This window comes from Delphinus delphis, chromosome 20, assembly GCF_949987515.2.
Source record: "Delphinus delphis chromosome 20, mDelDel1.2, whole genome shotgun sequence".
Lineage (NCBI taxonomy): Eukaryota > Metazoa > Chordata > Mammalia > Artiodactyla > Delphinidae > Delphinus > Delphinus delphis.
The window spans coordinates 13,010,188-13,033,107 of record NC_082702.1 but is presented as its reverse complement, the minus strand read 5'-3'; the positions used below and the strand labels follow the sequence as shown (position 1 = coordinate 13,033,107).

Here is a 22,920-nt window from a genome sequence, read left to right as displayed (position 1 = left end):
TTATTCTTTTAAGTGATATAGATGTTCGGGTTGATTAATAACATGCATAAATTGACAAAAACCGGTAAGAGAAGACTAAAAGTGCTCCAGGTGAGGATCGAACTCACAACCTCGGCATCGCTCCGCTCGCACTGTTATATAAGTACCGCGCGCTAACCGATTGCGCCACTGGAGCTCCGGCCGCACCCTTGCGCCGCGGGGTCTTTCAGTCATTCCTGGCCACGTGACCTTGATGGATTGCTCCGCCTCGTCTTTGCATATACAAATAGGAATCTTTGGATTGGCCAATAGGAGAAAGTGCGTTACCAGTTCCGGATTCTCACGCCTGGAAGGCTCTTGCTGTAAAAGGGAAAAGTCCGCGAGGCTTTTGGAATGTGGGGGTGTAGCCTGCCTGGGACTCGCCTTCTCATGAATATTCAGAAACCAGAGAGGAGGGGTCTTAACCCTTCGTTGGCTGGCCGGCCGGAAGGCGGCCCCTCCCCCCTGCGGGCGGGAACAGGATATGAGCCCGGGCGGCTGGGGGGAGGGGAAGCCCCAGGCGACCGCCCCCCAGCCCCACTGCTGGGACCGGGCTCTCCAGCCACAGATGTATGTGGCGCCGCCGCCGCCAGAGCCGGCGCCACCCATCCCGGAGCCTGAGGGGTCCACAGTCGCAGACTCCAGCCTCCCGAAACTGCACCGCGTCCTGAGGGACCCCGAAGCCCAGGCCCCAGCGTCCAGGCTAGAGGACCCCAGATATCCAGGTGCCCAGCGCCCCCTCCTGGAGGAGCTGGGAGTCCGGGACATCAGCGCTGCGCGACCCTGGAGGCCGAGCTTCCTGCACCCGGTTTCCAAGAATTTAGGATCCCAGACCGGAGATTCCCTCCAGAGTTTCCCAGAAAGCTGAGCCCAGGACTCCCCGGGTTTGAGGAACTTGGGATACGGACTCCTAGCGCCCCATCCAGCCCGTTTGGGGTTGAAGCGCCAACTACTTCAAGAGGACCCTGGAATTTGGGGCTCCCTGCGCTCCCTCCTGGAGTTGGTTTAATCCCTGCTCTTAGAGTTAGGGGAACTCAGGAATCCGGCCCCCCCACCCCACGGCCCCATCTAGAAGACTCAGGAATTTGGGTTCCCAGCACCCCCATCTGAGACTCAAGAGTCGACGCCCCCAGCATCTTCCATTTAGAGGACCAAAGAAATTTGGACCACTGCACCCCATCCTCCGAGAGACCCCGGATTCTGGTTCACGGATCCTGAGAGCCCGAAGTTCAAACCCCTGACTTGCAGAGAGACCCAGGAGTCCCGGCTCTGCGCCTCCCCGGGGACCGTGCTAGGGTCGAATAGGAACTGGGCTGCCTCGGTTCGGGGCTGGAGACTCCCCGGGAGGTGAGGGGGGAGGCGAGGGGCCCCGACGGGTTGGGGGAGGGGGCGGCGCCGCTGCCGCTGAACAATGAGGGGGCGTGCCGGCGGGGGGCGAGCGGAGGAGCTGGCGGGAGTTGGGGGCTAGAGGGGTGTGGGGAGGCGCTGCAGGGGAGCTGCGGCGGTGGGAACAGTGAGTGGATCACGGAGGGACTGGCTGGAGGGGGTCGAGAACTCAGGGCCAGCGCCCCAACTCGCAGCTCTCCGCGGGGGAGGGAGCCGTCTGCAGGACCCTGGCATCCGGTCCCCCAGCCTCCTCCGCCCTCCCCTGGGACCCCGCGGCCTCCCGCCCACGGCTTTTTCCCAGCCCTGCCCCTCGCCCTCGGCTCCAGCCGGAGCCCAAACGTTCCCAGGATCCCTGAGCCTCCGGCCCCAGACACGGCAGACTCACAGCTAGGACGACTCTTTCGCTCGCTTTACTCTTTTGTCTCACCCTTTCCATCTTTTTCTCAGTGTTATCTCTCCTTGCTCCCCTCTTTCTATCACTTTGCCTCTGTCTCCCCCAGTAGTTACTCCCAGGGCCCCCTCCCAGGATTTAGACCACACTGTTCATTCTCAGCCCCCAGCCTCTGAGCGTGGGGGGCAGGGAGGCTTATGGGGTCCTGATATCCAGGAAGGGGGTCTTTCTGCAGAAGCCGCTGAGCCACTCAGCCATGCCCGAAGGAGCCCGTGGACTGGGCCTGTCCAAACCCAGCCCTAGCCTCGGCCGCAGAGGTGAAGTGTGTGACTGTGCGGCTGTGTGTGAGACTCAGACAGGTGAGCCTGTGAGGGAGGGGTGGAGCCTGATGGGCATTCATTCTTTCATGAAAGACACTGCAACGCTCTGGGGCTGACCCAGTGCTGGCAACACAGGCTGACCAAGACAGCCCCAGCCCTGCATGCACAGAGCTTCAGGTCTGGTCCGGGAGATGGACCCATCCCCATACCATGATAGTCCAGAGGGGAAGCCCAGCATAGAGTGGTCAGGGCTGGGATGAGGAAAGCCCCGGGGACTGTGAGAACTTAATCTGGGAGGTCCAGGGAGGCTTCCTGGAGGAGGGGACATCTAAACTGAGAATTGAAAGATGAGGAGGAATGAGTTGAGCGAGGCAAGGAAGAGTGTTCTGCACAGAGGGAGCAGTATGTGCGGGGGCACAGAGGTGAGAAGAGGCTGCTTATTTGAGTAACTGAAAGAAGCTGAGTGTGACTGGAGTCCAGAGGGTAAGAAGTGGTGTGTCGGGACGAGAGCAGACTGGAAAGGTCTCTAATGGCCACCTTGCACAGGCCCCTGTGGATCTGAGGAATCTGGACTTTACCCTGAGGGCAGGAATGGGGTTATACTCATGGGAGTGACGGAGTCAGGCCAATTAATAAAGTTCTCCCAGGATGACACATGGAGGTGGATTTAAGGAATGGAGACAAGCAGTCCAGAGAGGACCCTGAAGGGAGAGGACAGGGCACAGTGAGGGGAGCAGGGAGCCCATGGGAGAGCTGTTGAGCAGGGGTGGGTGAGCGTGGGGGCTAAGCGCACTTACTCAGTTGGGGAGACCCCCTGATCGCCTCTTCCACACCCCCAGCAGCCCCTGCAACCCCCGCCATGGCCTCCCCCCGAGGTTCTGGGAGCTCCACATCCCTGAGCACAGTGGGCTCAGAGGGGGACCCGGCTCCGGGGCCCACCCCAGCCTGCTTGGCCTCCAGGCCAGAGCCCCTTCCGGGGCCCCCCATCCGCCTGCATCTGTCGCCCGTGGGGACCCCAGCTTCGGCGAAACCCTCGAGGCTGGAGCGTGTGGCCCGTGAGATCGTGGAGACGGAGCGGGCCTATGTCCGGGACCTCCGCAGCATCGTGGAGGTGAGGCGGGTAGGCACCCAAGTGCAGTGGGGACCCAGGCCAGCCCCTCCACCCCTGTAACCCCAGTCATTCCCACAGGACTACTTGGGCCCTCTGCTGGACGGCGGGGTTCTGGGGCTGAGCGCGGAGCAGGTGGGCACGCTGTTTGCCAACATTGAGGACATCTACGAGTTCAGCAGGTCAGGGACGGGTGGGATGGGCAGCAGCGCTGCCTCGGGGGGTCGGGGAGGCAGGCTGTGTTCTAACCCCAACCTTGGCACCCCACAGTGCCCTGTCCAGTCTGGAACACGGGGCGTCATGACGTTGGGCAGGGGTCATGATGGGGAGTGAGGATCCAGAGAGGTGGAGGAGTGAGGTGGTTGGGAGCCTGAGGGCCCAGCTGAGGTCCAAATATCGGGATGGGTCCAGGCAGCGAGATGGGGCTATCGCTATGTCAGGTCTGGGATCGTGATGAATCCAAGGCTTGTGTGGGGCCTGCGGATCATGACAGTGTGAGCATTTGTGTGACCGGCTCATCCTGGGAAACCCCTCAGTCCCAGACAAACCAGAATGGTTGGCCACTCAGTCCAAGGAGCATGACACCGAGTGTCTTGATGACACCTAATTACACTTATTATTATTATTTTTTGGCCGCACTGCTTGGCTTGTGGGATCTTAGTTCCCCAACCAGGGATTGAACCCAGACCCAGCAGCGAAAGCGCGGAGTCCTAACCACTGGACCACCAGGGAATTCCCTAATTACACTTAAAGTTACTGCAGGAGGTTCGTGAGTCACGACAGGGTCTCGGGGTCACAGTGGGATCTTAAGATATCACAGCGCTGAGCGTCCTGACACCCCTCTCCCTGGGTTGTGCCATGAGATGCCCCAGGCTCATGCCAGCTGTGACAAGACCTCGGGCCGAGGAATGTAATGGTAACCAAGGACAAGGTCTGAGCAGGTTGCAGTCCCCCATGTCGCGATCAGAGGACCCTTCGTATGGACATGACATCCCTTGAGAGATCCTGGCAGCCACCAGGGCCCCAGTCTCCTGGAGTCCTCCCATGGGGGGCAGGGCGCCCCCTCACCCTTCCTCTCCCCTCCACAGCGAGCTCCTGGAGGACCTGGAGGGCAGCAGCAGTGCCGGGGGCATCGCCGAGTGCTTCGTGCAGAGGGTGAGGCGAGGGCCTGGGCTGGGGCCTGGGTAAGGGGGGAGCAGGCCTGGGCTAGGCGTTGCGGGGGGGTCATGGGGAGTCGGGAACTGAGGTCTCCCTGACGCCCTTGCTGCCCACAGAGCGAGGATTTTGACATCTACACGTTGTACTGCATGAACTACCCGAGGTGAGGGCCAAGGAGCCCCTGCGGGGCCCCAGGCTGTGCCCACGAGCTGATGTGCCAGCCAAGCTCCCTCCACCCGGACCCATCCAGCTCCTGCCATACCGTGACAGCGTCTACCCTCTCCCTAACCCACCCCGACCCGGGTGGGCCCCTGAGAATTCCAAAACCCTGGCCACTCCCTGACCCCTCCCGGCCTTGCCCACTGTAGCTGCAAGTCTCCCTGACCTGTGCTGTGCCCCCAGCTCCCTGGCCCTGCTCCGGGAGCTGTCAGTGTCTCCGCCAGCAGCCCTGTGGCTGCAGGAGCGCCAGGCCCAGCTCCACCACTCACTGCCCCTGCAGAGCTTCCTGCTGAAGCCTGTTCAGCGCATCCTCAAGTACCATCTGCTGCTGCAGGTCAGCTGTGGCCCCTGGGGGGCTGCTTGGGGAGGGGCAAGGTCCTGTCCATTGGCCACCTGGTGAACATCTGGAGATTGGACCCTGGACGAGTTGGGCAAGGCCTGGGGAGGCATCCGGTCCCTAGAAACTGGGCCGGTGCTTGGGGCAGGGTCTTGCTGGCAGTGGGGGCTGGCGCCAGCTGATTTCACTTCGTGTCTTTGCCTGTTTGTCTCTCTCCGCCTCTGCCCCTGCCTTTATTTGTCTCTCTCTCTTATCCTTGTCATTCTTTCTTCCTCTGTTCCTCTTCCACTCCCTGGGTGCCTGGTGGCTGCCCTCCAGGAGCTAGGCAAGCACTGGGTGGAGGGCCCAGACGCCGGGGGCCGCGAGTTGGTGGAGGAGGCTATCGTGTCCATGACAGCGGTCGCCTGGTACATCAATGACATGAAACGCAAGCAGGAGCACGCTGCGCGCCTCCAGGTGACCCCTGGGAGAGGGCTGGGACCGGCGGCATGGGGGGCAGCGGGCGTGATGGCCTTTGCGGGGTTCGGTCCGTGCGTTGGAGGGTGGGCTGGGACAGCGCAGTCTGATTGCTAACCCCCCTGTGTTGGTATGCGTACACCGCCCACCGGTGTGTTCCTGTGCCCGCTGCACCCGGCGTGGTCCCGGCAGGAGGTGCAGCGGCGGCTGGGTGGCTGGACCGGTCCGGAGCTCAGTGCTTTTGGCGAGCTGGTGCTGGAGGGCGCATTCCGAGGTGGTGGAGGGGGCGGCCCCCGACTTCGAGGGGGTGAACGGCTGCTCTTTCTGTTCTCACGGATGCTGCTCGTGGCCAAGCGCCGGGGACCAGAATACACATACAAGGGCCACATCTTCGTGAGTTCAGGGATGGGGCAGGGCCAGAATGTTACCTGCCAGGTATGTTCTATACACGCATACCTGTAGACCTAAAAGCTGGGGGCAGGATCCGCAAGGAGGGACAACCCAGCTTAAAAGGGCCATGTTTTCTTGAGTCCGAGGTGGGGGGGCAGGGTTTAATAAGGAGAGGTGAGGCCAGTGGGATGCACGGGTGGTGCAGGCCTGTAGGGGGAGGACCTGGATTTGCCCACCAGACAAGCATCTTCATGGGCAGGCATGTCTTCTTGATCCAGATGAGGCGGGGAGGGCTGGTGAGGGAGAGCTGAGCCCAGCCTGGTGGGGAGGGTTGACAGGGGGAAAGGGGACATCTTTCTAGGGGGTAGGGACCCAGATACACACGAGGGGCACATGGATGAGTCTGAGGCCTCTGAACTTGCCTCCCCTCTCTGCCCCTCATCCAGTGTTGCAACCTGAGTGTGACTGAGAGCCCTCGAGACCCTCTAGGGTTCAAGGTGTCTGATCTGACCATTCCCAAGCACAGACACCTGCTCCAGGTGAGCAGAGGGTGGGGCTGGGCGGGCAGGGATCCCCCAGTCCCTAGACCTCACCCCTGGCTCCCCATTCCACCCCACCCTGCCCCCAGGCCAAGAACCAAGAAGAGAAGAGGCTGTGGATTCACTGTCTCCAGCGCCTCTTCTTTGAGAATCACCCCGCCTCCATCCCTGCCAAGGTACAGCTCCTGCCACCGCGGGGGGTCCTCAGGGTGCTGGAGACTCCCCTCCCCCAGTAACACCGAAAAACCCTGACTGCAGGGGGTGCCGTCTTAGAACATGGTAGTTAAATTGCAGCGTTACGTTGCCGGGGTTTCAATCCCAGCTCCATCACATCCCTGCTTTGTGACTTTAGGCAAGTAATTTAACCTCTCTGGCTTCAGTTTCCTCATCTGGAGGAATGATAGCATCAACCTCATAGGGTTGCGGTGAGGATTAGTCATTATCAGTCGTGTAAGGCACCTGACATGTAGTAGCACCCTTTTTTTTTTTTTTTGCGGTACGCGGGCCTCTCACTGTCGTGGCCTCTCCCGTTGCGGAGCACAGGCTCCAGACGCGCAGGCTCAGCGGCCATGGCTCACGGGCCCAGCTGCTCCGCGGCATGTGGGATCTTCCCGGACCGGGGCATGAACCCGTGTTGCCTACATCGGCAGGCGGACTCTCAACCACTGCGCCACCAGGGAAGCCCAGCAGCACCCTTTAATAGGACCGTGACTGGGGTGCTCAGGGACCAGCCCCCTCATCCCTCATCCTTGTCTCTTTCAGGCAAAACAAGTTCTCCTTGAAAACAGCCTGCACTGTGAGTTGGGGCCCTGTGTTGGGAGGATGTGGCAGTAGAGGAATCACTTCTAAGAAAAAGTAAAGTGTTAGCCCCAAATCTCTCCCAGCAGGTGCTCCTAAAAGTAAGTCTATCCCAGAGCCCCTGACACCTCCACTTGGGTCTCCCCGACCTCGAGATGCTAGAAGTTTCACCCCTGGACGAAGGAACACAGGTAAAAGAGATGGAACCCTGAGTTCCCTCTCCCTCCACTCCTCCCCCAGAAGCCTGGAGCTGGGCTCCTAACAAGGTTCTGATCCGCCTCTCCCATAGCTCCATCTCCAGGACCCGCCACTACCCGCCGTGGCCGCAGACAGTCTGGTGAGTACCCTTCACCTAAAAGTGAACTAGGCATCAGGTGGGACCTGGCCCCTGACATCACTGTGTCCTCCCTCCAGAGCCCCTGAAGGACCCTTACGTCATGTTTCCACAGAACGGTGAGGGACCACCCACCCCGGCCTGCTCCGTCCCTGTCTGTCTGTCTGTTCCCGGGGATGCCCAGAGTTCGTGAGGGAGGGGTGATAGGGGCAGCTCATCAATGACAAGGAATAACACTTGTTCTTACATCTCACTCTTTTCTCTTTCTCATGTCTTCATCCCCAGCTAAGCCTAGACTCAAGGTGAGAAACATCCTGGGACAGGGTTTGTTTTGGGTCCTGGACTCCTGGGTCTGAGGGAGGAGGGAGCTTGGGTTCCAAAGTGCTGGGTCTGAAGAAGAAGGGGGCTGGGGACTGGATTCCTCTGTCTCAGGGAGGAGGGGGATGGGGCCCTGGACTCCTGCCCTCCTTCCTTTCCTTCCTCACAGCACACTGGCAGTGAGGGGGAGCTCTACCCGCCCTTAGAGCCTCTGCCACCAGTTCCAGCTTCTGAACCCCCTGAGGACCTGGAGGACACTGGGCCCCCCACGCTGGACCCCTCTGGGACCTCAATCACTGAAGAAATCCTGGAGCTGCTAAACCAAAGAGGCCTCCGGGATCCAGGGGTGAGTCGGGCATCCCCTCACGGTGTCCTTGGGGCTCTGGGCCTGGGCAGGCACAGCCTGGGGGTCAGGGGGGCCAACCCACCCTGATACCTTGGGCTTCTTCCTCAGTGCCCACTACAGCCACCCCCCCATGACATTCCCAAGTTCCCCGGAGATTCCCAGGTGCCAGGCGACAGTGACACCCTCGCATTCCAAGCCCTGCCCAGCCGGGACTCTTCAGAAGAGGAGGAGGAAGAAGAGCTGGATACGGATGAACGGGGCCCTTCCCCACTCCACGTCCTAGAGGGGCTTGAAAGTTCCATTGCGGCTGAAATTCCTGACATTCCCAGCCTTTCCAAAAGTCCTGATGTACCCAACCTCCCTGAAATTCCCAGCCTTTCTGAAATTCCCCAAATGCCCCGCCTTCCCAGTCTCTCTGACATTTCCAGTGTTTTTGAAATGCCCTGCCTTCCAGCCATACCCAGTGTCCCCGACATTCCTAGTCTCTCCAACGCTCCCACCCTCCCCTGTGACTCCTGGCTCCAGGGACCTCTGCAGGAGCCGGATGAGGCTCTAGCCACCAGGAGAGAGCTCTTCCCTGGAAGCAGTTCTGGAAAACTGGGAGAGCCCTCCTCAGAAAGCAGGGCAGGCCAAGAGGAGGGTGAAGGAGTATCATACCCAGCTTTCCAGCCCCGGGATGTCACCCAAGGTCAGGAATTCCCAGATGAGCTGGAGTTCCGCCCTTGCTCAGAAATCCGGAGTGCCTGGCGGGCACTGGAGCAGGGGCAGCCGGCCCGGCCAGGTTTCCCAGAGCCGCTGCTGATCCTGGAGGATTCAGATCTAAGTGGAGGCAGCGGAAGCGGGAAGGCAGGAGCCCCAACTTCGGAGAGGTCAGCGTCCCGAGTGCGAGAGTTGGCCCGGCTTTACAGCGAGCGGATCCAGCAGATGCAGCGGGCTGAGACCCGGGCATCAGCCAACGCCCCCCGCCGCCGGCCACGGGCTCTGGCCCAGCCGCAGCTGTTGCCCTGCCTGCCCCGTGAGCAGGCTGAGCCAGGTGAGGTCCAGGTATGTGGTTGGCAGACGCAGCCCATGTGGGGGCATCCATCCTAACTCTCTCCACCTTGCTTTGCATACAGGGCCCCTGCCTGCCTTTGGACATGTGCTCGTATGTGAGCTGGCCTTCTCGCTGACCTGCGCCCAGGAATCTGTCCCCCTAAGCCCTGCTGCCCAGGTTCAAGCTGCCACAGCTGTGACTAAGCAGCGAGGCTGCCTGGACGGCCAGCGTCTAAATGTTTCAAGTTTGCCTGAGCAACACCATCTGGGCATCCAGGTTCCAGCTGCTACCCCTCTGCCTGAGCAAGGAGGCCTCTGGAATATCCGGATTCCAGCCACCACACCTTTGCCCAAGCAGGAAGACCCCCCCAACGGCCAGATGCCAGCTATTACAACTTTGCCGGATCAAGGAGGCCACCCGGAAATCCGAGTTCCAGCTGCCACTCCTTTGCCGGAGCATAGAGGCCACGTGGATATACCGGTTCCATCTACCACCTCTTTTCCTGAGCAAGGATGCCACGTGGACATCCAAGTTCCAATCACCCCAGCTTTGCCTAAGCGGGGAAGTTGCTCTGATGTCATGGCTTTAGCCGCCACTCCTACGCCCAAGCGAGAAGGCCACCTGGACAGCCAGAGCTCAACCAACACCCCGTTAACTAAGCAAGGAGATTCTAGGGCTGTTCAGTCCCCAGCCACTGCCTGTGGCCAAGCCGTCGATCCTTTGCTTATACACAGAAGCAGCCTAGACCCTCAGATCCCAGCTGACACCCCAGTGCCCTTGCAACACGACCTCCCTGACATTCAGGTTCCGGGTACCTCACCTTTGCCTGCACATGGAGGCCACCTAGACCATCAGACCCCAGCCAACACTCTGCCGTCCTTGCCCCGGGACCTCCCACACTTTCAGGTTCCAGCTGCCGTACCTTCCCCGCAGCCACAAGGCCTCACGGACACCCAGGTCCAAGCCCTCCCACCTTTGCCCCAGCAGGGAGGCCTCCCGGACATCCAGGGTCCAGCTGCTGCGCCTCTGCTTGAGGAGCAAAGCCTCACAGACCTCCAGGGTCAGAAACTGACACCTTTGTTGGAGCAGAAGAGCCTCACCAACGACCATGTTCCAGCTGCCCCACCTTTGCCTGAGCAAGGGGGCCCTCGGGACATTCAGGGCCTGTTACCCACCCGAGTCCAGACCACGGTGGTTTTGTCTAAACAAGGAGGCCACGCGGTCTCTCACGTTGCCAGGTCAGAGTCGTCAGACTTGAGCCCACCCCACAGTCCCCCACTCACAACCCGGCAGCTCCTGGGCTCCAACGCAGCTGCCCTGTCAAGATACCTGGCAGCCTCATACATCAGCCAGAGCCTGGCGCGGCGGCAAGGGCCTGGAGGAGAGGCTCCCCCGGCCTCCCGGGGCCCTTGGCCCTCCTCCGCCCCCACGTCACGGGCACCTTCACCGCCACCCCAGCCTCAACCCCCAGCGCCCCCAGCCAGGAGGCTCAGCTACGCCACCACGGTCAACATCCACGTCGGGGGTGGCGGGCGGCTACAGCCAGCCAAGGCCCAGGTCAGGTTGAACCACCCTGCTCTCTTGGCAACCCCCCAGGAATCAGTGGGCCTTCGCAGAGCCCAGGGGGCTCCCGACGCCCCTTTCCACATGTGAGCCAGGATGTCGCGCTTCTTGAAAAGCAGAGACTTCAGCCAGATGCCACAGACCCTCAGAATTCACCCGGAAGTCCAGACGCTGAACACAGGTCTAAAAATTGCCACAGCTTTCCAACACCTGGCGTCTTTGGCACATGGGCCTTATTACTTAACCTGGATTAACCCAACAGGGATGGGGAAGGGGATGTCATTAATATTTTGTTAATATTATGAAATTATGTATCTTTCCCATTCTGGGGGCCGTGGGGGATGACAGAAGACGACAATGAATGGGAAGGTCTGATACAGCACAAATCAGTCGTTCTGAAAATTTGGGGAATCTCAAACTCCTTTGAGAATTACTGAAGACTGGACCCATTACAGTTTGGTGTGTGATTCTAGAGGGTTTATGAACTGCTTGATGCCTACCTAGGAAGGCCAAGTTAAGAAGCTTTCTCCCAAGCAGATCCCTCAAAATTCATTCCCTTAGCAGTTTATCCAGTTGATGTGTCCCACCATCATCTATTCCTCTCATCTACTTAGCCAATTCTATCCACCCAGCTATCTCTCCGTCATCTCCCTCTGTCCATCCGTCTTCCAATCCATCATCCCACCCATGTCTTGCTTTATTCAACTTTCTCTACCCTATTCATCCATCATCCTACCCCACCCCCCCATCTAGCACCCGTTCCTCCGTCAATCCACTCATCTATTATCCCACGTGTCCATCTTCTCCAACCAACTCTCTCCATTCATCCATTTGTCCCTCCATATTCCCATCTATGTCCATTCATTCGTACATCTCATCACTCAACCATCTCCTAATCCATCGAGCCAACCGTCCATTTAACCATCTCTGCCACCATCCATCCAACCATTTTAATCTCTTTACATCCATCCCTCCTTAATTGGATTCTTCTGGGTCTTGGTACTACAAAATTTCGGAGACAAGTTCCCCGCTAATGCCAAAATGGATCAGGTTTGGGGTTCTGGCAGAAGGGTCCCACATCTGCCTTATTTCTCTTGGCAACCATTCTCCACCCTCCTAAGTATTCCAGTTCTCGTACCCACCCATCGAATTCTTCTATCAGATCTCTTTACTCCCTCTCTCTAGTTGGGGACCTCTACAGTGCCTCAATATGCCCCCACACCCCAAAGTAATTCAGGTCTTAGGGACAAAGGCTTTTATATTAAGATCGTTCTGTCCTCCTCCCAGCAGTAGTATGCCCAGTGAGAAGCACAATTTAAGCAGTTTCTTTGGTCATATTAGCTGCTTTTATTGAACACTTAACCTCTTGTGCTTTAGTGCATCATCTGTTTAGTCTTCCCTGGAATTCTCTGCGACACCGCAGCATCATGGCTGAGTTGAAGTCCCAGCTTTTCTAGTACTTGGTGTGTTAACTTCCCTCCGAGCCTCGGTTTCCTCATCTGCACAATGAGGACAGCAATACCTGCCTCGCAGGATCATCGGAAAGTTTCAGTAAGCGTATCCTTACTTCCCAAATGTATTTAAGCCTGACTCACCGAGGCAGTGTTCAAATCAGATGCCCCAGGATCTAGTCCCAACCCATGGAATGAGAACCTCCAAGGCAGGAGCCTAAGAGTCTGGTTTTAACAATCAATTAACGGCAACAACAAAAAATGCTGTTATTGAGTACTAACTGCATACCACAGGCATTAGTCACTTTATTTGAACTCGTTCACTCTGAGTCCTCACAACATCCCTAAAAGGCAAGTGAGGATGATTCTTACCCCCCCCTTTAGAGATGAGGAAACTGAGGCACATAGAGGATAAGGGACTTGCCCAAACAAGTGGGAAGGAGCAAAGCTGGGACTCATCCACACTGCCAAGCCCGTCGGCACTTTTACTTGAGTGTGTCAGGCGCTGTTCTTGTCACTGGGGGCACAACAGGGAATAATTCCTTGCCCACAAGGGGCTTGCAGCCTGGTGCTCCAAAGGCCCTAGGTAATTGGTCATTAGCTGGGTAAACTGAGTAAGTCCTGGCTCAGTAAGCGTCAGCTGCTGGCTTCTATTCAGTTATTGAGTGGTTACCATGCCATACACCAGAGCCTAGGCTGAGTCGGCTTCTTGGCCTGGACCTGCTCCGCTGCAGCCTCCCGACAAAGGTCAGGGCTGAGGCTGGCCCTCCCCTCTTCCGCCCCCGGCTGCACATTCCCAGCTGAAAGAAAGTTCCCAGCCTGGCCTGGGCTCCCAGCGGTGCCGGAATTCCTGGTATTTGAGGAGGCAGCAGGGAGGAAGGAGGCCATCTACTCCAAGGCTTGGAGTGAGGAAGGAGAGGCAAGCCCCCTCAGCCACTCCAGATGCGTCCCAGCTGTGCCTCTGGGAGGGGGCTAAGAGTCTCAGTAAGGGGGTCTCCGGACCCCGTGCGAAAACCCTGGGCACTAGGCCTGCCTCGGGCCCTCCTACTCCCTGCCCCTGAATTCCATTCCTCCTGCCTGCCCGACTCCTACCTCTGCTTCATAACCCCAGCTCCAACGCCTCCTCAGGAATACCTTTCTTGCTGGTCTACTACAGCCTGCCTTTTGTAAACTGTCTTTAGAGCTGCAATTAAGACAGGCTTGAAAAGGGAAAGGGCAGCTGTCCACTGCCTTCTTTGGGACACTGCTGCCCTCCTTGGGATGTTTAGGTTAATGCCAGCCAAACCCAGTTAACCCGAGTTAACTCCAGCTCCAGTGCAAAACTTGGTAAGTTATTTAGCCACTAGGCTAACTTTCTCACCAGCTAACACGAAGACACCTGCCTGTCGCCAACCTCACAGGGATGTTGTAAACACTTAGCCTGGCAACCAGATGGAGCTCAATCAACCCCATTCTCCATCTGTAAGAAGCACTTTGTATGTTTTCTCTGTACACCAGTGCTGTCCCACAGAATTTTCCTGTGACAATGTTCTCATCAGTGCAGCCCAGCTTGGCGGCCACATGTGGCTACGGTTTTGGTAGGGCAGACATACAAAAAGGGCAACTAGTCAGTAAATCCCAAGGTCCTTCTTTTATAAAGAAAATTTGTGAAACTCTCCTTGATTAAGTGTGTAATGATGTTCTTGCCAGTACTCAGCAGGGGGAGTAGTGAGGAAGCCCACTTGGGGGCAGATCGCTTAAGTATCCAGGTTGGCTGCAAAGACTGGTATGGAAGCACAGATGCCCTTCCCACCCCAATGATGTTCACTAGCTTCCTTTAAAAATGGGGAAAGAAACTGAAGGCAACTTAATTCACAAACAGTACTTCCCAATACGTATACCAGGGCCATCCCACAGAACTTTCTTCCATGATGGAAATGCTCTATCATCTCTGCAGCCCAGTGGTAGCAACTGAGAGCCCACCTAAGTCAGCTATTATCATCCCATGGCAGACACAATAGATGAACAAGTCCTCAGACCTATATGTTCCCAGGCCCATAAGGACAGTCACCACACTGAGCATAACTGGGACCTGCTTTAAGGAGGCCATGGGGGTGTGGCAGACTTTCTCAGGAGTTATTGTTGACATCCTGAAGGATGTGGCCAATCAGGGGGAAATCATGCACCCATCCACAATGGGGTGGTTACAGCCCCCTGCCCCAATCTCAATCCTATCTACACTACAGGTTGGCATTAAGGAAAATTCCTTTCCCAACACAGGCATGGATGGCTCTTAGTTGCTGACTTAAAGACTCCATCCAGCCAGTTTCTCCTCACTTTGTAGTAAAGATTATTGATCTTACACATTTCCCCTGCTCTTCTCTGACATGTCATTAAAACAACAGCAAAGAGACTTCCCTTGTGGCGCAGTGGCTAACACTGCACATTCCCAATGCAAGGGGCCTGGGTTTGACCCCTGGTCAAGGACTAGATCCCACATGCCACAACTAAGACCCGGCACAGCCACATAAATAAATAAATATTTAAAAATAAATTAAAAAATAAAACAACAGCAAAAAGATTGGGGGAAAAAAAAAACTCACAAGGATACCCCACACAACCAATGACCTAGAACCACGCCCACCTCAGCTGTGCCAACACACTGGACTCTACTGGAGGTGCACAGAAACTGAGACCAGGGCTGCTCCCACCAGCCTCTCCAACCCAACCCATCTCCTACCACGAGTGGTAGCCTCTAGAAAGGCTTCTGGGGCATCTCCTGTATTCCTTTTAGACAAAGACCACCTCAGAAGACCACAGCATAGTCCTTGAAACCTTAAATCCCGTAACATTTTTATTATAAAGGTGAACCCTGATCTTTACGACAGGCTTAACGGTAGGATTTCTGGTAGCGAGCACGGGCACCAGGACCTCCAAACTTTTTGGATTCGCAGCGACGGGGATCAGCTACCAGCAGGGTCCGGTCATACTGGATGAGGATGTCTTTGATCTCCTTCTTGGAAGCCTCATCCACGTCTGGGGATTAAAATAGGGGTAAAGATTTAGATACGCCAGGAAGTGTCCTCCTGCTCTTTGTGACTAAATGCAAGAGTGCCAGAGCTAGACCTTGACCTGCCCCCCCCCCCACCTGATGGGAAGGACCCACCCTCACTCACATTTCTGGTAATAGGCCACCAAGGCTTTGGAGATGGACTGGCGGATTGCTGTGAGAAAGAAACACACACACAAAAAAGGTACATCAACTTTAGGAACACCCAAGGGTAGGACCCACCTTCCACCCATGTGCCCAGTTCCTGGGACTCACCATAAATCTGAGCTACATGACCACCACCCTTCACTCGGACACGGATGTCAACACCAGCAAATCGCTCCTTGCCCAGAAGCAGAACAGGTTCCAGTAGCTAGAGCAACAGGAAGCATGACAGGATTTTAGATCACAACCTGGGCAGCCAAGCCACCTCACCGAACATTCCTCCACAACTCTCTCCAAGTAGCTTCGGCCACCACTGGCCTCAAAGTATTAGTGGAAGAGGGTTGGGCTGTTACTCAAGGCACTCTGCACAGCCAGCAGAGCAGGGACGTTTCCAAGACAGAAGAGATCGCTGAAGGCAACCTGAAACTTGAGGTGGGCTCCCTCCTGTGTTTCCCTCTGGACATCAGATTACCTTTCTTTAAGACTGATTCTAAAAAAAAAAAGACATCCTCCTGAAAAAAAAAAAAGACTGATTCTTAGAATGCTGGCACTTTAGCCCAACACTAAGGAACACCTCTGCAGCCACCAAGGCTGCCCCAAACAGTGAAAAGCCACTCCTGAGCTACGTCACGTGCTTTCCCCACCTGAGCTCTGTGCCCTCCCTTTGAGTCTCACAGATTTCCAGAAAAATTACAACTATGCTATAACCCTATTTTGTTTTACCTACTTCAGGCCTCAGCTCACAAGTCTCCCCCAACCCTGCTCTGAAGCTTCCACCCAGGTTTGAGCCAGAAACCTTCTCTGGGCTCCTGTACGCCAGCTTTGACTACTTTGGAGCAGTGTCTGGTACTGGGGTCCAATGTGTCTCCCCCACTGGATTGGGAGCTCTGTGGCGGCAGGCCCTGAAGCCATCAGGGTCACTGATTTGTCTCCAGCTCTCAACACAGGCTGCACACACAAAGCCTTCGAGTAAACTGATAGTAAGAATAAGCCACAATACTCAATTATCTGCTCTACAAAGGAATCTCAGACACCACCTTATTAAGTTTTAACTAACCCTGCAACGGAGATGTTATTCTTCACCTTTAAAAGCAATAGACTTAACAAATGCATTCTCACACACACCAACAACCTCACAAGGAAAATCCTATTTACCCTCACAACAGCCCTCCAAGGTAGGAATTATTCCTATTTTACAGAAAAGGTAAGTTACTGCCTCAAATCACTCAGCTAGAAACGGCAGAAATCAAACTCGGATCTCTTTCCATTCTGAGCCAAAGAAACTGAGACCTTCCAATAAAACTTTATTCAGGGAAAAAAAAAAAAGAAACTGAGGCTCAGACAGAGAGAGGAGGAACTCCTTTCACAGCCAAGCAGAACAAACTCAAATTCTTATAATGCTTATTAAGTATGTACAATATTCAAACCCTACTTTATTCACAATGTTTCGAAAAACAAAACATTGATTCCTGTCGTCGGAGAGTGTATACTACCCTGAAAGTCAAAACATTAAGAAATAAACGACCTTATATCCCTATTAACTTATTGCAAGAAATCAGACCACATAAACTTGCGTATTCCCCATGCCATCCGGTCCCCAAAACTGAGTGAGCTTCCAAATAACCCAGTTAAGCATCTGCTTAATCTTCAACATCCACGTTTTCACTCTCAATTCAAGCTTTTGTAACATCGCCTGAACCCCCAACACCCGACTCCATTCATCGACAAATACCCCATTTTTCTGTCCCCTACTAAGCTTCTAAACGTCCCATTATTGACACCAGACCCTTCAGCTTCCAAGATCGACGAACTCCAGGAACCCACTTACTCCAACATCTCCATCTCCAGAACCCTCCACTCAACCCAAACAACCATCCTTAATTCCGGTACCTTGTACTGCAGCGTGCGAGGTTCGATCATCTCCAGGGGACGCCCGTTTACCTTGATGAGGCCGTTACCTCGTTTGCAGTGCGCCACGGCCGTGGCCGTCTTCTGCGGAAAGCGAAGGGAAAACAACGGAGCCACGTGAGCTCCGGGCCCCGGCTCCCAAGTCGACCCCAGAACCCTGCCCACAAGCCTCTCCCCGACCCAGGCCTCCTCTCGCCCCTACCATCGGGAGCCCGGCTTACCTTGCGTCCGAAGACCTGCACCGACTGCAGAGGGCCCTTAGCCGGCATGGCTGCGAGCGTTCACAGGAGCTCTTCACCGTGCGGCGCCGCAACCGGAAAAGAAAAATCCGGGCCCAACCTGGCTGCTTTTCACGGTCTGCGCAGGCGCGTTGTGCTCACCTTCGCGACAGGAGGGAGCTTTACGGCTAGTGGGCGGGGCTTTGGATTGGCGGCGGGAAGGTGGGTCCAGAGAGCGGAGGGGGCGGGCCCCGGGAGCGGAAGGGGCGGGGCTTGAAGGGTGTCGCGGGGCTGACAGAGAAGGGTGCGGACAAGACGAAATTCACATCCTTGGTCTTCCTTGATCAGCGCCAGTTCTCATTTGCATTTAGGCTCTTTAATAACCTCCCTCCGCTCCCATACGCAACCGATTATCGCCCTTTTCGAAGGAGGTTTGTGTTATGCTTCATCATCGGCAATCTTCTTCCCCTCTAGAGTTCCCTTCTGAGAAACCTGGCAGGATTCAGACTCCCCCTACGTCCTAGAACCCACTTCCTTAGAGAGTCCCCCCAGAATCCTTTTCCTCTTAGAGGCCCCTACCCCAGAGTCTGGCTTTCACCAGAACTTCCTTTCTTTTAGAGTCTCCTCCTGCCAGAATTTTTCTCTAAGAGGTCTTCTCCCAAAACCCCCTCCTCAGAATCCTCACACTAGACTCTTTCTTTCCCTGAATCTCCCTCCACTCAGGGCCCTTTCCCCCCGCCATAATTCTCCCCAGAATCTTTCTCTCCTCAGACCCACGAGCCCTAGAATCCCCCTTCTTCAGAAGCTCCTCCCCCAATCCGCTTTTCCCGCAACTGTCCCCCTAGAACCCGTTTTCACAAAATCATCACTTTCAGAGCCCCCTCCCTCAAAATCTACCTTTCCCAAGAATTTGTTTTCCTTCAGAGCCTCCTCTCCCCAGCAATTGTCTCCCCTGAAATTTGCCTCCCCACTAGAATCCCCCACTCCTTGGAGACGCTCCAAAATTCTACTCTTCAGAGTCTCTATCTGAGAACCCTCTTTCTCCGGACCCCCCCAAATCACCCTCCTCTCTAGGCTCCTCCCACACAGAATTCTCTATCCCAGGAGTCCCCAACCCTCAGGATCTAACGCCAGGTGATCTGAGGTAGAGCTGATGTAATAATAATAGAAATAAAGTGCATAATAAATGTAATGCACTTGAATCATCCCGAAACCATCCTCACCCCCACCCCCGGTCCTTGGAAAAATTGTCTTCCACGAAAACGGTCCCTGGTGCCAAAAAGGTTGGGGACCACTGCTCTATCCCCAGTCCCCCCAGCCCATCTGAGGAACCTCAGGATTGGGTAGCTCCCTGGCCCCCCACCACTCAGGATGCTCCCTTCCTAGCCCAGAGCTCCCTCTCAGGGCTGCAGGGAGCCCACCGTTGCCTCAGTTTCTCTGGCAGCACTGGGTCTGGAGTCCAAAGTGCAAAAGGGTGTGGTGGCTCACCTGTTCCTGGAGGGTCCAAGACAGGGTGGAGATTGGTGGGCAGGTCAGGGGCCAGAGGGAGGATCCTGCAGCTCAGAATCCAGCTCCTAAAGGGTGAGAGAGGGAGAGGAGCCAGGCCCTGGGGAGAGAGGAAGGGAAGACCCAGTGGCTGACTTGGAGGGACCCACGGACAGATACACAGCACAAGAGAGAGACAGGCACACATGGAGGAGAAGGCAAAGACGGGACCAACAGAGGAGAGGAAAAAGAAGAGAGACACCAGGTCAGTCAAAGATAGAGCCAGGAGACACAAGTGACAGAGATCCAGAGGCAGAGAGGCCAACCCTCAGAGAAAGAAGACAGGCAGGTACAGGCAGGCACGAAGATTCCAAGACACTTTCAACAGAAATAGAAGTAGAAAGCAGAGCAGAGACTCCCAAATATGTACCTGCAGACACAGATAAAGCCTAACCCTGGTGTTTTCCAGTGAGAAGACAGGCCACAGAATGCACATGCTTTCACACACTCTGTACTGCCTTATGGGCCTGTTTGGGAGGCAGGGGAAGCTTCCAAACTCTCCAGTCTCTCCACGGTGATCCTCGTAGCCTTGCTAAGTCTGGTATCTTGGGTGGGGGGAAAGAAGTGGGTCTGGGAGTCCCCTGACCTAGGTCCTCCCTACTCTAGGGTCACCATCTCCTCCAACTTCTTGGAGTACATTTCCTGGGTATCTGTGGATTGAGTAAAGCTGGAAGGGAGGGAAAGGGGGCAATTCCCTCACCTATTCCAGTTTTCCAACTTGCTCCCACTCTCTGTACCTCTTGTTTCCAGGACCCCAGGCCGGAACCAGAGAAAGTCTGGGGGTGGGCAGGGTGCCCATGTGGCCTCTCTGGACCATCCTCCTGCTGGTGCTGCCCTTGGGAGGCCTAGGACCACCCTTCTGCCCAAGGGAGACTTTCTGCTTCCTCATTGCCATCATGAAGTTGCTGGTGAGTAGGGAGGGAAGAGCCAGCAGACAGGGGCAGGCTAGTTAGGGAGTGGGTGGGGGGCATGTTGAGGAAAGGCCAGTCTCTCCCCCCCACCAAAATCTGATTTTACTCCCTACCTCGCCATTGTAGGGAAGCAAAAATGATGGTACTCTTTACACCGCAGATGATCTTTTGGTGGGTATCTCATTAGCTCCTTACTGAAGTTGGAAGTTTAGGGAGAGCCCACTAGGCTCAGAACATGCACATGTTAAGGCCAGGAGACAGGCAGGCTGGTATTCTGGTTGTCCAGCTCCTGACCCACCCCAGCCTTGACAAATATATATGGCCTGCATTGTGTCTTCATTGCTGCGCGCAGGCTTTCTCTAGTTGCAGGGAGCTGGGGCTACTCTTCGTTGCGGAGCGCGGGCTTCTCATTGCGGTGGCTTCTCTTGATGCACAGCACGGGCTCTAGGCCTGTAGGCTTTAGTGGCTGTGGCACTTGGGCTCAGTAGTTGTGGCGCATGGGCTTAGTTGCTCCGTGGCATGTGGCATCTTCCCGGACCAGGGCTCAAACCCGTGTCCCCTTCATTGGCAGGTGGATTCTTAACCACTGCGCCACCAGGGACATCAACAAATATATTTTATTCACTGCGGTCTCCAACACCTACTACAGTGACTGGCACATAATCACAACAAAGGATGATGGTGATGATTACAGCTATTCTCATATAGTGCTTACCCTGTGCCAGGTACTCGTCAGCATATTAGCTTAATTACTCTTCACACTGACCCTATGAGGTAAACAAGGCCATCATGTATGGATGTGAAGGTGTACACTGCACAAGAATCCCACATCTACAAGGACAGTATTCTCATCTTGGATATATTTGTCAATTTCCAGCAGACGGCAGTAAAGTATCTTGTTCTAACAAAATCAGCACTTAGAAGTACTTTAAGGAAGGAGTGTCTTTTTCTAACTTACACAGGTGCAGTTCCAGTGAAGGTAGAAGGTAGGGATTATTCAGAGCTCCACTTTACAGACGAGGAAACTGAGGCTCAGAGAAGTGAAGGGGCTTGTCCCAGGCCACAAGTCAGAAATTGTGGGGGTGAGGACTTGGGATCAGTCCTTGCCCAGAGACACCAGATCATTCTGTCCCTACAGGTGTGTCCTGCTGAGACTCTAGGCTGCTTCTGGCTGGAGCTGTCTGTGATTGGGTTTGAGGAGGGCCCATCCATGGAGACTGCTGTGTTCCGGCTACAACGCCTATTGGATGCCCTCAGGTCCTGGCTGTGGGTGACTGGCTGGGGCCCTTGTCCACCCTGTGGAGGACACCCTCAGAGACCTGTCCATCTTTTTCTGGCCAAACTCTTGGAGTTATTACAGGGTGCTTGTGCTCAGCATCTGCCCTCAGCACGAACCTGGGAGGTTCGTGGGAAGGATACAGACTCCCTGGTACTCCTGGAGAGGCTGCGTGGAGAGAGGGAGAGGAGATTCGGTCTTCAGCCCCAGTTCCCAAACCCCAAGCCTTCTCCTTCTAGGCCAGAGGATCTCACCCAGAGCCCCAGAAGCCAGGGGAAGAGGAGAGAAAGTAAAATATAAGGTGAGATCTGAAGCCTGAAGTCTCTGACCTACTGGGGCAGAGGGTTGGATAAATTGCCCACACCTGTCCCCGTTGTTCTCCCTCTCTTTCAGATACTCCCTCCTCTCTCCTCTTCCAGGAAGGGACCGAGAATTGCACACCCGTCCTCCAAACTCATCCCCATCCCTTGAAGACAGGAAGAGTCTTGTGGCTCACATTCCTGGCTGCAAATAGTCATCACGTGGAAAACTTTTTTTTTTTTTTTTGCGGTAAGCGGGCCTCTCACTGTTGTGGCCTCTCCCATTGCGGAGCACAGGCTCCGGATGCGCAGACTCAGCAGCCATGCCCCACGGACCCAGCCGCTCCGCGGCATGTGGGATCTTCCCGGACCGCGGCACGAACCCGTGTCCCCTGAATCGGCAGGCAGACTCTCAGCCATTGCGCCACCAGGGAAGCCCTGGAAAACTTTTAAGTGATGCTGATGGCCAGATCCCAGCCCAGAGAATTTGACAATTGGTCTCTGGTGAATCCTGAACATCTATATATGTATTTTTTGAATATTTGAATTTTATTTATTTTTTTATACAGCAGGTTCTTGTTAGTTATCTATTTTATACATATTAGTGTATATATGTCAATCCCAGTTCATCCCACCGCCCCCCCACCCCCTGCCGCTTTCCCCCCTTGGTGTCCATACGTTTGTTCTCTACATCTGTGTCTCTATTTCTGCCCTGCAAACCGGTTCATCTGTACCATTTTTCTAGGTTCCACATATATGCGTTAATATACGATATTTGCTGAACATCTATATTTTTAAAATCAACTTTATTGAGACATAATTTACATACATTTTTTAAAATATAAATTTATTTATTCATTTATTTAGTTTTGGCTGCGTTGGGTCTTTGTTGCTGCGCGCAGGCTTTCTCTAGTTGCGGTGAGCGGGGGCTACTCTTCATTGAGGTGCGCGGGCTTCTCATTGCGGTGGCTTCTCTTGTTGCCAAGCATGGGCTCTAGGCATGCAGGCTTCGGTAGTTGTGGCACGCCGGCTCAGTAGTTGTGGCTCGCGGGCTCTAGAGCGCAGGCTCAGTGGTTGTGGTGCATGGGCTTAGTTGCTATGCGGCATGTGGAATCTTCCCGGACCAGGGCTTAAACCCGTGTCGCCTACATTGGCAGGTGGATTATTTTTATTTATTTATTTTTTTGCGGTACTCGGGCCTCTCACTGTTGTGGCCTCTCCCGTTGCGGAGCGTAGGCTCCAGATGCACAGGCTCAGCGGCCATGGCTCATGGGCCTAGCCGCTCCACAGCATGCGGGATCTGCCCGGACCGGGGCACGAACCCGCGTCCCCTGCATTGGCAGGCGGACTCTCAACCACTGTGGCACCAGGGAAGCCCGGCAGGTGGATTCTTTTTTTGCGGTAC

General features: G+C 55.4%; 2 protein-coding genes and 1 non-coding gene across 4 annotated transcripts; 1 reads left to right on the top strand and 2 right to left on the bottom strand.

The window, feature by feature from the left end:
- Window positions 1–82: 82 nt before the first annotated feature.
- Window positions 83–175, bottom strand: TRNAI-UAU (transfer RNA isoleucine (anticodon UAU)). The gene is given in 2 exon segments: window positions 83–118; window positions 138–175. It is a non-coding gene; the product is annotated as a tRNA-Ile (tRNA).
- Window positions 176–1,355: 1,180 nt separating this feature from the next.
- On the top strand, window positions 1,356–11,912 carry PLEKHG2 (pleckstrin homology and RhoGEF domain containing G2). The gene is made up of 19 exons (XM_060000397.1): window positions 1,356–1,365; window positions 2,031–2,154; window positions 2,955–3,226; window positions 3,305–3,405; window positions 4,312–4,378; window positions 4,498–4,544; window positions 4,784–4,934; window positions 5,256–5,393; window positions 5,586–5,786; window positions 6,230–6,322; window positions 6,412–6,498; window positions 7,085–7,118; window positions 7,210–7,311; window positions 7,410–7,457; window positions 7,535–7,573; window positions 7,740–7,756; window positions 7,942–8,118; window positions 8,227–9,151; window positions 9,234–11,912. The coding sequence occupies exons 2-19, from the start codon at window positions 2,052–2,054 to the stop codon at window positions 10,802–10,804; spliced, it is 4,173 nt and encodes a 1,390-aa protein (XP_059856380.1). The 5' UTR covers window positions 1,356–1,365; window positions 2,031–2,051; the 3' UTR covers window positions 10,805–11,912.
- Window positions 11,913–14,972: 3,060 nt separating this feature from the next.
- RPS16 (ribosomal protein S16) lies at window positions 14,973–17,648 on the bottom strand. Of its 2 annotated transcripts, XM_060000333.1 has the most exons (5): window positions 17,488–17,648; window positions 17,249–17,350; window positions 15,470–15,566; window positions 15,321–15,368; window positions 14,973–15,180 (listed from the first exon to the last, which is right to left on the bottom strand). In XM_060000333.1, the coding sequence occupies exons 1-5, from the start codon at window positions 17,533–17,535 to the stop codon at window positions 15,035–15,037; spliced, it is 441 nt and encodes a 146-aa protein (XP_059856316.1). In that variant the 5' UTR covers window positions 17,536–17,648; the 3' UTR covers window positions 14,973–15,034. The 2 variants fall into 2 exon arrangements, with proteins under 2 accessions (XP_059856316.1, XP_059856315.1); XM_060000332.1 differs by having other exon boundaries at window positions 15,321–15,566.
- Window positions 17,649–22,920: the final 5,272 nt, after the last annotated feature.

Excerpts from the sequence above, each read along its gene's own strand:
- PLEKHG2 (XM_060000397.1), top strand. The coding sequence starts at position 2,052 with ATGCCCGAAGGAGCCCGTGGACTGGGCCTGTCCAAACCCAGCCCTAGC. Across the intron at positions 5,787-6,229 it reads CATACAAGGGCCACATCTTC|TGTTGCAACCTGAGTGTGAC; the intron begins GTGAGTTCAGGG and ends CCCCTCATCCAG. Across the intron at positions 8,119-8,226 it reads GAGGCCTCCGGGATCCAGGG|TGCCCACTACAGCCACCCCC; the intron begins GTGAGTCGGGCA and ends CTTCTTCCTCAG.
- RPS16 (XM_060000332.1), bottom strand. The coding sequence starts at position 17,535 with ATGCCGGCTAAGGGCCCTCTGCAGTCGGTGCAGGTCTTCGGACGCAAG. Across the intron at positions 15,567-17,248 it reads CTCGCACGCTGCAGTACAAG|CTACTGGAACCTGTTCTGCT; the intron begins GTACCGGAATTA and ends CTGTTGCTCTAG. Across the intron at positions 15,181-15,320 it reads GGTGGCCTATTACCAGAAAT|ACGTGGATGAGGCTTCCAAG; the intron begins GTGAGTGAGGGT and ends TTTAATCCCCAG.